General features: G+C 52.1%; 1 protein-coding gene across 1 annotated transcript in view; it reads right to left on the bottom strand.

Moving 5' to 3' along the window:
- The window catches only part of LOC309597889 (uncharacterized protein), a gene marked incomplete at both ends in the record, with an annotated part of 62,600 nt that overhangs the window by 33,661 nt on the left and 15,813 nt on the right, over positions 1-13,126 (bottom strand). Inside the window, 4 exons of the mRNA XM_082327875.1 lie at positions 773-892; positions 1,788-1,832; positions 6,589-6,998; positions 7,081-7,345. Coding sequence (XP_082184001.1) covers positions 773-892; positions 1,788-1,832; positions 6,589-6,998; positions 7,081-7,345 — 840 coding nt within the window. The remainder of the gene's footprint in view (positions 1-772; positions 893-1,787; positions 1,833-6,588; positions 6,999-7,080; positions 7,346-13,126) is intronic.

The raw sequence follows: 13,126 nt of genomic DNA on the forward strand, positions 1-13,126 counted from the left end.
TTAAGCTTAATTACAGCAGTCGCTGTGCTGTCAGGAGTCTGGGAACCTGGACGAGGCTGGCTGGGTCATTGCAGTGATCGTTCCCATGGTGCACGGAGATTTGCGTCCAGCTACGGAGCAGCTGACGCACTCCTGCCTCCCCTGCATGTCCCGTCCCCGCTTCTGTGCTCCCCACAGCAGCAGGGTTCAGGTGAGAAAATATCTTGTCTTGGCAAGAAGCTTGACGGGCACAAAGCCTGCAAGCCAAAGCCACAGCACACAGCTGAGGCACGGCAGAAAACTGTGATATGGTGGAAAACAGGAACAAAGCTTTGTGACCGGCAATGCAGAGCAGGAGAGGGGCTGCTTTCTGCACAGCTTGGATCTTCTTTGGCCCCAGTCCTACACAGGTAGGACATCAACCACCCTTGGAATGTCATGGATGTGTGTGGACCATGGGGACCCAAGATCTCCCAGTCAGTCACAGGGGAAAGAAGGATAGCTGGGTGAGCACAGCTGTAAATAGGGTGCACACTGATCCCATTTCACCCAAGGACAGCTGCCCACAGAGCCATCCCCAGCGAGCCGCACCTCTCTCCTTGGCATCCTCCCTCTGCCCCCACCTGCCTACCCTGCCTCTGTCCTCCCACCCAACAGATTTGGAATCTCAAACCATCACAAACCCTTCCTCCCAGCTCTCATCCCAGCAGAGCAGAGAGGTGCCTGCACGGGAGCTGATGGGGAGGTGTAAGCAGAGCTCCCCAAGTGCTCGCCCGCCACGGCTGTAACTCACTGTGAACGTCTGCCAGTCCTCCCTGGAGTTCCTCCAGAGGACGATGGTGGGGACACCGGGGATGCCCACAGGGCCCGGGTCGCCTGGGGGCCCTGTCCGCCCCATGGCTCCAGGGTACCCCTAGGAAGACAACGGCAGCTCCTTAAAACCAGCTGGGGGTTTAACAACACAGCCGGACACAGGCTCTGACTCAAGTCAGCCTCTGAGCAGAGTCTGGGTCTAGGCACATTCCTGGGTTCAAACCAACTCTTAAGATCTAAATAACCCTGACAAGAGGGAAAGCAAAAGGAATGAGCTTCATACGCACATGCCTGTGCCCAGACCCATCTAAATGCCACAGGTATTGAAGCTAACGCACACAGAAGTGGCATGACTCGTGGGGCAACAAGTTTGCCCCTCTACAGCTTGGGAAAGATGGAAACTGCTGTACAAAGGTGGTTAGGAGCACTCTTGCTGTTTTATTGATGGGGAAACTGAGGCACCACCCTTAATCCAGAGCATCTCCAAGCATCTGTCAGTGCACTAGGCAACGCTGTGTGAAGCAGGAGACCGAGCTGTGCCGTGCAGGCTGCTGTGCGCCAGATTGCTGGGGCAGGACGGGCAGCTGTGGGTCTGACAAACGCGGTGCTGGAGGACAGATGTCCCTCCAAGATGAGCTGGTGGATATAGCATGGGGCTGGACTTTGGGACATGCCAGCATCCCTCCTCCAGGCAACCTGAGCTAAAGCTGCTTCATCTCCCTGCTCTGCCACCTCTGCAGAGCCATTAGGTGGCTCAGAGGAAAGACAGAACCTTGTCCAGACAGTCAGCTCAATCCTGAATGTGGGCTTAAAATACCCAGTAAAAATAGTTCTTTCTGCTTCCGAACACACATAAAGGGCCACCAGACTGCACCTTCAGAAGCTCACGCTGCCCTCTTGATGAAAAACACCCAAATCAACCCAAACCACCCGTGGTATTTGCTCTGGACCCTGCACCCCATCCCGTACCTTCCCATCTTTTCCTGGATACTCACTTTGTCTCCTTTGGGTCCCACCAGTCCGCGTCTCCCGGGGCATCCCTGAAAGGCAAAGGAGGAAAGCTGTGTCACCCCAAAGGGGGATCCCCCACAAGCAGGGGAGATCCCATGGTGGCTGGGTGACCAGTGCCATGGCCAGGGCCATCCCGGCCCCAGGGAAGCAGGAACTGAAATGGCCGATTCAGAGCAAACCAGCAGCACCGAGTCTCAGAGAAACACCCCAAAGACCAGTGGGGTGGAAAGTGCACCCTATTTTATGCTGCTCCCTTCCCACTCTCCTGCCCTGGCATCAGAAAGCAGCTCTGCTCGGCCAGCTGACCGGCGTAACCCTGCGGCATCCATCACAGAAAAGCCCCAGACCATATGGCCGGGGAGCAGGAGCACATTTCCTGACACCTGGTGAGGAAAGGCAGTATGTTAGAGAAAGAAAATCCCATAGAGCTGGATCACAGCCACACACTCAAACAGTAGTTTGGATGAGGATGCAAACATCTGCGGCTTCTAACTTGTGTGAGATCTGATCTAGGCCACCTCTAGTCAAAAGTGCACATTTTTGCCAAGCGGCGACCCCGCTTCAGGGCTTACCGAAGCATCTGTCTGGCCAGAAACAAAGTCAGATGGGAGATACCAGCTTTTCTTGATGAAAGAAATCTACCTGGAAGATGTCGGCAGAGACTGACAATATGCCATGCTGCAGCACAGCGTCTACCTGCATGTCTGCTGCAGAGCTGCTGCTCTGATGGCCTCAATTACAGCCGCCGTTTTTGTTCTGAGCTTGCAAACAGCCTCGTCTGAGCCCAGCAGCAAGCTTGGGAATCCACACTGAATAACACCACCCCAGCACAGACATGGCTGCATCCCTGCGACCACTGAGGCAGCCCTGCTTGGGCAGCAGCCAGCCCTGACATCACTGCCTCGTGCCAATGGGATGGGTAAAAAAGCTAAGCCACATGTCCAGAAACAGCTTTGGCACTAAGGGATGCTTCACCAAAGGGACTTTGATCACCTAAAGTGCCCAGATCGGAAGCCCCCAAGGCTCCGTGGCTCAGCTGCCCCTCCCTGAGGGCTGGGGGCCGTGCCCCTTGAGCTCAGTTCATGTATGGCACGTGTTCGTGCCAAATGGCACACACAGCGGCAGCGATGCTGGCAACTCTGCTCTGATTTTCAAACCTTGGGTGTTAGACTCATAGAATCATTTAGGTTGGAAAAGACCTTAAGATCCTTTACTCTCTTAAGAGTAAACCTAACACTGCCAAGTCCACCATTACTGAAGGAGGTAAAATAAAGCAATTCGTGCCCACTGTACCCAATATTAAAACATGCACCAGAATGGGCAGGGACCCCTCCCAGTGCCACGTAGCCCCTCTATTTATCCACCCAGCACCCCTCTTTAAGAAGCTGGATGCATGCTGCTGGGAGATCACTTCTACAGGAAGGTACCCAGTTTGGAGTCACTGGGATTTTACTGTGAGCACGACATGCCCAGTGCAAGGTTGCAAGGACAGGCTCATCCTCTCCACCCTGGGTGCAGAAATAAATTAGATCCTTCTATAAGTCCTGCCTCTCCCTGATTCCCCTCAAAAGAGCTATGGGGTCCAGTCACTTCTGGGTGCAGCCTTTAGCTCATCTCCTGCATGGACACCTGCTGCCCTAGGTCCACAGCTGAGATACACCAGCAGCCAACGGAGTCGCCAACAAACCTTTCCTCCAGCGCAGTCATCGGTGGGTCACGGTGCTCCACCAAGGACACTTAAACACACCAGGACCCTCTCTGAGATGGCCAAAGAGCCATTCCTCCTCCTGCTCCTTCCCAGGCACTGGCCACGGCCACCCCCAGCATGAACACCAATGTCGCAAAGCCAACCTGCGCAAGTCCTAGTGCATGGTGGAGGGACAGGACCGAGCCACGGGCACAACAACACCTCCTGGAATTTGACAGCATCTATTTCTCTCCCTGAAGCAGCTCCGAAGCCGATGACATTTTGCACAAACCAAAAAGAACAATTCAGAGCACCATGAACAACGAAACCAAGAGTTGTAACATTGCAGGAGAGAAAAATGAAAATCAATCCAAGAGATCTCATCCAGAAGGCAGCCAGTGTTTTGCCCTGCAAACTTCATGCAGCACCGCTCTGCAGCACCACCCCTCCTCCTGCGGCATGACCTGATGGCTGCAGCCCTGGGTGCTGCAGAACAGCGGGTGGCTCCCGGGAGGAAAGCACGGAGAGGGCTTTGCATTTGCCTGTCCCCTGCGTTCACGCCATCCCTGACACCGCATGCCTCCAGCAGGATTCCATTTAAGCCTACGAATAGAAACCACTTCTCTGCTCCTAAACAGCCAGTGCTAAGTTTGAGTAACAGAAACCAAAACAGAGAAAGAAAAGCCTGTGGGGACATACCGACAGCTGGGAACCCCCATGACACACTGTCTATGAAAGCCAAGGAGCTGTTTAATACTGGCAACACAATGAAATCCCTGCAAGGAAGATTAGCAAGATCATAAAAATCAGCAGCTTTTAAAGTAAGAAACACTTTCCACTTCTCACAACATGTTGGTTTTTTCCCCCCATGATCTCCAATGCCTTTACAGTGGATGATGACTAGGACAGGAACTGAGGGCATGCTGTCTGCAGGGTCTACAGTCCATAAATGCCCTGAACACGATCAGGACTTGGCAGGATGATAAAAAAACCTCCATGCACATCTCCCAACTGGAACAGCTACTCAAAGTGTTTTGGCAAAGGCATAAAAATCTCTGAGGGTGGCACACCAGATGTACATGAACCTGCACTGAGGGAGAGGACCCATCGCGTGGTGGGGTAGGGCTGGAGGTCTGTGCCCCACTGCTTTTCCTGATGAACACTGCCAGTGAAAGAGGAGGAGAAAAACCCCACAAGTGAAAAGGTTGATGCTAAAACCCTATTATTTCCAAACCTTTCCTTTAAGAATAACAAGAGATGTCACCTTCAGACACCCACCCTGCCTTGTGCCCAGGTCCCGGTTGCAAGGCTGCCTGAGGTGACGCAGTAAGAGGGTGAGCCACAAGCCCAGCACACATCACCATTGCCAAAACCAGAGGTAAGGTAAAGTCCCGTTCCCAAAGCAAACCCCTCAAATTCCTTTTAATGAAGTTTTCCAAGGCAAGGGCACTGATTCTTTGGTTTCCCTTCCACAGGATACATTTAAACACCCAAAACATCCATCATACCTTTGCTGATATCCCCACGAGCATGGGGCATGGCAGCAGTGAGGCATGTGGGTATGAATTCAGGGTGCCCGGGCTGGGCAGCAGCCCCAAAACAGGCTCTACGTGCCCAGATCCACCATGGCTCAGGATGGCTGAAGGGGCTTGGTGGGATGGAGACCTAAGGAGGCAGCAGGACCTTTGGGGACCAGCAGCAAGGGCAGAGCCCACCTGCCCTCAGCCCTGAGGAGCAGTAACAAAACATTGGGAAAGGCTCAGCACATAATTTTAGCTAAAGTAATAGCTCTAACTGTGGACGGCATGTGCCACTGCAGAGCTTGAAGCCTACACCTGCTTGTGCCAGCATCTCAAACCCAAACTCCTAATGCCAGGATGGAGCCGCCTGTACCTGTGTTTCCACCCAAGATGCTCATGAGCAAGAGAAAACCCATCTCAATGCTTTCTACAGGGGTAAAAAGCAATTCCCTCCTGGCTGGGTCCCCTCCTTGCGCTGCCTCCCCTCCTGCCGGCTCACAGCAGGGCTGTCAAACACCGTGACGTTTCCTCCACTCCCAAGATTTTTTCCATCCTTCAGCATCTGTTCCTTTTGATATTTTCTTCTGTTTTTGCAGGCAATAGCTGCAGCAGCAAGGAGATGGCTTGAGGAGGAAGCTAGCAGTCCTAAATTTAACCATTATCCTATGAAGCCTGGCTCATCGATGACAAATTTAGTGCCAGGTCCCTCAAACACAGCCATAAAAACAGCCGTGTGGGGAGACCTGCCCTGCAGTGTCCAGATGAACCCCCAGGGCAGCCTCGAGCTCAGGGCATCCCAAATGCCTTTCACGTGGGTGTCTGCTCAGGGTGTGAGGAGAAGGTGCCCGTGGTCACTTCTGGCAGTGGCACTGGGTAAATGAAATGCAATTTTCTAGAGGAATTGTAAAGAAAATCTAACCAAATTAGGGAAATAATTTTGGCAGAACAAACAAACATGTGAAAATATGTAAAAACATTTTTTCAGCTACTTCTCAATGAAGACTGATGACTTCTCTAAACATTTATCTATTCTAAGTTTACCAATTTTTTTACATTTCCCTTTTTCATCTACTACAATGGATGAATAATCTGAAAAATAATCAAAACTTATTTCAAGACAAATTCAGTGCTCTGCTTTGAACTACCACAAATTTTGGGGTGTCGCAGTGGCAGACAAGCAAAGGACAGCGATGCCAGCGGAGGCTGTGGGCTGACGCCTGGGGGGACAGAGGCTGGAAGAGACGGCTTGGCCCTGCTCTGAGCCCCTCAGCCTGCCTCTGGGCAGGACCAGGGTGAAATGAAAATTGAAAATGCGGTTAAATAACTTGAGAGCATCTCTAGGGAAGGTGGGATAAGGGAATCATCCTCTCCTCTCCAGTTGCTAGTGAAGTTCCTTCAGGGACGTCAAAAAACCTTCTTGCAGGGCCAGGCTGGTGCACAGCCCCATGCTGCCTGCATGGAGAAGGTTTCCCTGCCCAGTTTCCCACAGCAAGGTGCTGGCACCACAGCTCAGCAGCCTGCACCCACTTCCTGGTCACCCATCCCTCCCCTCCAGCAGCCATCACCTCCACCACTCACCGGCAGCCCCGGCGGTCCCGGCAGCCCCGGTGGTCCTGGCTTCACATGACCCTGCTGCCCGTGCACCACCGGCGAGACAGGGTGTCCTGGGTGGGCAGTGCTGTCCCCGAGCCCTGGGACAGCGGGGCTGGTTGCTACTGGAGGATGCTCTGGGACACCCGCTGCTGACCCTGTCCCCAGGGGATCTTTGGGCATGTTCCCCTTGGGGGCAGCTGCCTGACGTGCCGATGGGGAGACCTTGGCGAAGGCGGCAGGCACATCCAGATCAGTGATGGCATCGCCGGGTTTGCTGGGCAAGAGCCTCTGCCGGGTGCCCACATCGCCCATCAGCTTCTCCGTGGTGACATTCTCCTCCTGGGGGTCAGAGGCATGCTCTTTCTTGGCTGCTCTGTGTGTTTTGGTGGAGGGTCCTGGGCAGATAAAAGCACCATCAGGTACTCAGGCATCGTGATGGTGCGCAGGAGAAACAGGAAACCATGACTATGGACTCACCAGAGCTACTAGCGGCCCACGGGCTGTTCCTGCCAAGCCCTGGCCTGCCAGGGCCGGTGATTTTATTATAGGTGGAGTTCAACAGCTCAAAGCCTTCATCCTCAATAGAAAGGCTGCCCTCCTCCTCCTCCTCAGCCGACGGCATCTCAGTAGCAGAGACTGAAGTCAGGATGCTCCCATCAGGCTGGAGATTGAGGGTCTCCTGGGCATCCTCCCACATCCAAGGTGGCTCCTGGGTCAAATCTGAATCAGTGGATCTGGAGTCCTGAAAAGGAAGAAGGAAAAAAAATGCAATTTGAGGTTCTCACTTCCCCCCCCCCCCCCCCCCCCGCTCAACACACTTTGCGCTTCTTAATTTCCCACAGGCATGAGTGCTGCCAAGGGACACAAGGCAGCCCAGGGCTTGTGAGCCCCAGGCAGGAGCCCCCACGCTCCAGGGGAACCTGTTGGTGATGGGCAGGTCAGTTCAGCCACCTACAAAACAAAACTCGCCCTCCACAAGGGACACAAGCCAGTTCTCAGCACAGAACACGCTGACATGAACCTCCTTCTCACGGTCCCACTGCAATGATCCCCCCCTGCAATTTTCTATGCTGAAGGGGCATCAAGAGAAGAGCCCATAGCTTAATGACAGAAATCCAAGCTTGAGAGCAATTACTAAAACAATTAAAGCAAATGTATAGAGTTACACCAGGGATCAGTCTGCCCCTTCAGCATTTGATTTTGCTGCTTCTGCATATTTCAAGGCTCCTGGTGGTCTCGGGGGAATGGTACAGGAGCTTGCAGCCCCCCACCACACATCTCCCCAGCCAAGCAGCTGCAACAGTGCTCCTGGCAAACCTCTGAGGGTCAGGAAGGGAAGGCAGACGCAAGCCCAGGTGGAGCCTCCCGGATGCTTGCAGCAAATTAATTTGAGGCAGTGGCTTGCGAGGGACTCGCTCTGTCTTCAGCTGCCACACTAAATGGTCCCTGCAGGACAGCACAGGTTGCAATGGCTCTGTCAGCCCTACAACCACCAGCAGAGCCTGGGCACCAACCATGGATGGAGGAAAACAGCAATGTTAATAGAAATATCTACACTCAAGACAAAAGCTCTGAATATATATAAAAAAAAAAAAAAAAAAAAAAAAAGAGTTAAACTTTAGAGAGTTTACCTGTATCTAAAATGTACATTGCTTTTACATCCAGCACCAGTCTAAGTGTCTCAGACTGGGGCTTGGACACTGAGCCACACACATACAGACCCAGGGTTGGGTTGGTTGGGTGTGAAGGACCCGGGGTTGGGTGGGTGTGAAGGACCTTCGCCTCTCCTGGAACAGCTGGCAGCCTTTCCACCAGCCCCTCACGCCCACCACCCCCTGCTCAGAGCTTGCTCTGCGCTCCCACTGAGCTCCACGGGGTACAGACAACCCACTGCATGGCACAAAGAAGAGCTAGTGGGACCTCAGCCCTGGCTGGTGGCTCCTTGGTGCTGGTGCCATGCAGCTGAGGAAGAGATAGTCTTCGAGAAGTCACTAGAGGGAGATGCAGGCCCATGCTTTCCTTGCAAGGCTGCAGAAGGGGAGCAGAGAGGTACAAAGAGATATGGAGCATCCTTCCCATCGTCCTTCCCATCCTATCTTCTTTTGGTTCAACCTGTTGCTTGGTTCTGATTCTGCTCTGCACCACAGACCTAAGATGCATGCTTGCTTGGGAGCACCAAGTTGGATTTGCGTGAACAGCAAGTAAAAAAAACAATTTCACTGCCAGAACTGGTGATTCAACAGCATGGGTGGGTCAAGGCCAAGCCAAAGGACCAGCGTTCCTCTATCACCAGGATTTTTATGCCCTAAATGGCATTGACAGCCATATTTTTAAAGAATGATGTCTAGGGTAGGTGTTAAGTAGGCAAGTGACAACCTAGCACCAAGGAGTAAAAGTTGAGAGAGGTTAGGATAAGGCAGAAAAGACAAAAAGCAGACGAAACAGAGATGACAAGTGGGAAAGCAAAGACTGGAGGTGACCAGCCAGCCCCTCTTTCCCCAGAGACCTGTAATGACGACCTGTGGTCCTGCCTTGCAGACTGGAAACCACTGGATGCAACTGAAGGGTAAAATATATAAAACAGGAGAGAAGGGAGGAGTTGGAAGAGGAAAAGATTACCTTAATTCTGAAAGGGAATTTTCTCAGGGTTAGGAAGCTCTTGAGGCCAGATCCTGCAAGGCCTCATCCCCTCGCTTCATTGCCAAACAAAACTGCCAGGGGAGAGGAGCAGCCCCTGTGCCCCGCGGACGTGAGCTTGCTGACCCGCGGCTGTGCTCTCCAAGGGCAAAGCAAACACCTCCGGAGGAAGAAAGCAGCATGGGAGGACACAGATCCCAAACTTCTGGCCCTCCGCCTCTGCCACCTCCCTGAAGAGAAACTCTCTGGCTTCATCTCCAGCCAGCTCCCTTTAGCCAGCTTTAGCAATTAGATGCTCTCAGATTTTCCCTTGGGCACTACCCAGCCCGCAGTTCAATCACCAGGCGAGCTCGTTATGATCACAGCCCTGAAGAGCAAAGGAAGACAAAGTCTGCGTTTCCTAAACAGGACCCAGTGTCTGGGTAAAATTCAAGGAGATTGAGGAAAGTAAGCAGCAAGGGCTCTGCACAAAGTCATCAGAGAAAAGCACCTGAAGGGGACAGGTTGCAACGAAGCTGTTTTCATCGAGAGAAAAGCTAATGTACAACCAATGAGCCTGCAGAGTTTGGAAAAAATGAAAACATGCTGCCAATTAATTCACAGTCATTTTGCTGCCTATGAGGTGGACGGAAATCAGGCTTCAAATCGTGAGAGCAGGGAAACAGCCAGCGCTGCTTATCCACAGCACGGGCAGGCTGGACCTGGAGCATTACAGCAAGCTCTCGAGTGTGGCCAGCTGGCACGTCTCTGCCCTCGCCCAGGTGTCCTGGCCAGCCCGTGTCCTCTGCTCAGCCACACAGGAGCCCAAGAAGCTGCTACTGGTGACTGGTCCGAGGAAGCACTTGCCAGCTGGGCAAAACTCACCACGCGGACACACTCTGCACTGAGTTAGAAGAATTGCACTGAATTTATTTTTTGGCGCTGGAGTAGTTTTCAGCCAGATCAGGGAGCAGCACTGACCTGCCCTGCAGTTCACAGAGCACAGTGCTGAGCGGGGGACTGCTGGGAATGGGACTTCAGGGCAGGACAAGCCCTTTCCCTGCTGCCCTTAGATCAGCATCAGCTAATCAGAAACTCCACCTAGAACACAGCACCTTTCCAGCAGCAGATCTTGTGGTTTAGCTTAAGCTGTCCACAAATGTTAGAAAGTAACCAAGAAAAGAGCATTCCTCCCCTGCAATAGCATCTACACAGCCCAGAGAGCAAACCTGCTGGCCATGTTCTCCTCTAACCCTGCAGCCTTTCTCATAGAGGTAAGATCCAAATCTCAAGAAAACCACAGAGATCTGCTCATCAACCACTCAGGCATTTTTTTGAACCCCAAAGCTGCTGGAAGAGGGGTTGAAGCCATGCAACACATGGGGAGGGTGAGGACAGAGCTGCCAGGCATTGGCTTTACCCACTGTGAGGTCGGATTTGCAGTCCCCTGTAGCAGTACGAGCTCTCAGGAGGAGGAGGTAGGATCCTTCAGTCCTTTCCCATCATGCGTGTTATCAGGTATATATCTTGCCTCTCCTTACACTTGGGTCCAAGGCAAAACAGGGCTGTGAAACTAGAGTTGAAGAAAGGCAGAAACCTGCCCTCGCTACAACGGGCTTTCTCCCTGAATCTCCATTTTGTAGTCCCTTTTCACACAGCATAGTAATTTCTTTCCTTTTTCCTTGCCACACAGGGAGAGGGAGCCCCAAGGGATTAACGACAGTTTGTATTAAAAGCAGACACTATTCATCCAGGCTAGCCCCTACATAGCCACACGTTGCCCAGCTCATGCAGAGACCATCCCATGTCAGCCTGCCGATATTCATCAGCTCCCTGAATTAAATTAGTCTTCTCAAATGTATCAGAATCAATGGATTCAATTACACGAGGGTAAAAACCCTTTGGAAGCTCCTTCAGTGTAATATATAAGCCAGATTTCAAATCCAGTTAAGAGCTCCCCTATCATTAACTTTAACTAACTTGGTTTGTGGTCCTGTTTCTGTTTAAGCAGGATGACTGCAAGCTAGCGGGGGTCAGTAAAGAGCTGTAACACACAGACTCTAAAACAGCACTATTTTTTTCTTTTTTTAAACTAATACCATTAAAAAAACCCCTAGTTTGTTTTACAAAGTCCTTTCAGGCAAGAAATCAAATAGAGAGCTGTAGAAAAAGCGTTCTGGCTAAAACTCGACTCCATCATTTGTACATCTCAAAAATGGTTCAGCTGTTAATTATGAGCAACCGCATTCCCTGCAAGGTAACCTTCCCACAGAGGGTGCGAGAGGAGCCAAAAGGGAACCAGAGGGACCTGCAGGCAGCTGGTTTTCCCTCCTCAGCCCAGCACAGAACCGTGGGGCTGATCCCCTGCCCACCCCCAGCTGCCCCCCAGCAAGGAGCCCTATGGCCACCTCAGGAAGGCAACTGCAAGGCACGGGGCAGGCCCGGAGACTCTGCAGACCCACAGACGAGGTGCCCTCAGGTCTACCCACAAAACCTTCAACAGCAAACACTCAACCCAACCTGACAGCAGCTCCATACCACCCGCTCCAACACCTGCTCAGCAAATACATTTAGCATTATTTGTAAGCCTCCAACTTCAACAGCTGGGATTCTGGAGAAGTGCATCTGAAATATGAAAGGGGCTAAAACTCATCTCAGGGGGAGGTGAAGGGAGCTCATTTACCTTCCCATCCTCCTCCTGGCACAAAGGAGGCTTAGAAGTGAGGACCAGGCGTTAGATGCTCCTCCGCAAGCTTCTTCCTGCAGCCGCGCAGCCACGCACGGTAATTAAACCCTCTGCAATCCCAGCTGCATGATTCAGTTTTGGATTTGGCACATAGTAGATCCAACAAGAAACAAGAGCTGGCGGGGGCAGGGTCTTGGCCTATTTGTAAGTTCCAATTAAAATAGTTTTAAAAATTGACTCCTTCCTGGTTAGCTTTGGTTTTGCCATTTCTAGTCCTATTTTGTAGTGGGGATGTAGAGGACCTCTTCAGCCACCCCCAAAGAAAATTCCCTGGCTTTTTATTTTGTAACCAAACTTTTCATCCATGAATAGGCCTGTAGCAATGCAGGACATTAAGAAAGGGCTTTTCAATCTGGAAGTGAAAGTATTTCATTTGAGATGGAACAAAACGTGGCACTGAACCCTGCCCCAGGCTGCTGTGAGCTGGGTACCAGGATCTGCTGCAGGCTCCCATCTCCCACAGCACCTGAGCCACCCAAAGATGCAGAAAACTCCACAACAGGAATTTTCTCCTTTCATTTAATTAGGCACTGACATCTTTTGGGGGAAAATAGGGGCCTTCCACTTCCAAGCTCCATCCTGGAGACCATGGACATCATCACCATCTCCCAACCCAAACCCCCAAGTGGGGCCTGCAGCTCCAGCTGAGCCAAGCAGGCACCCACCAAGACCTGGGGTTGCAGGAGACCCATTGCCTTCATGACAGCCCTGCTCTCACCTGGAGCTTCCTTCTAGCCAAGGACTTTGCTAATAATTAACAGTAAGTCAAGGAAATAAAAGCACCCGAAAGAGCCATAAAAGGGAGGATTTGGGCACTAGATCAAAAGTGTGCACTGGCCAAGAGAGCTGGGGAAGGTGCAGAGGGCAGGAGCAGCTCAAGGCTTTCCCACTGCAGGGATTCACCAGTTTCACAAAGGACAAGGCCGGATGAGTTCAAGGCACAAGCTGCTATAGCAAGAGAAAAACCTTGCTGGATGATTTCACATTCCCTGCTTACATGCAGAAGAGTTCATACGCAGAGCCAGCCGCATGCATCCATCTCTAAAATGAGCACCAAGGCACAAAATCCAGGCATTTATTGTACAAGGAGCATCTCCGGGGTGAGCAGTGGCCTGCCCTGATTCCCAGGGCCCACCAGCCAGGAGGTGCTGGCAGGTTTTT

This window comes from Platalea leucorodia (genome assembly GCF_965183815.1).
Source record: "Platalea leucorodia genome assembly, chromosome: 15".
Taxonomy (NCBI): domain Eukaryota; kingdom Metazoa; phylum Chordata; class Aves; order Pelecaniformes; family Threskiornithidae; genus Platalea; species Platalea leucorodia.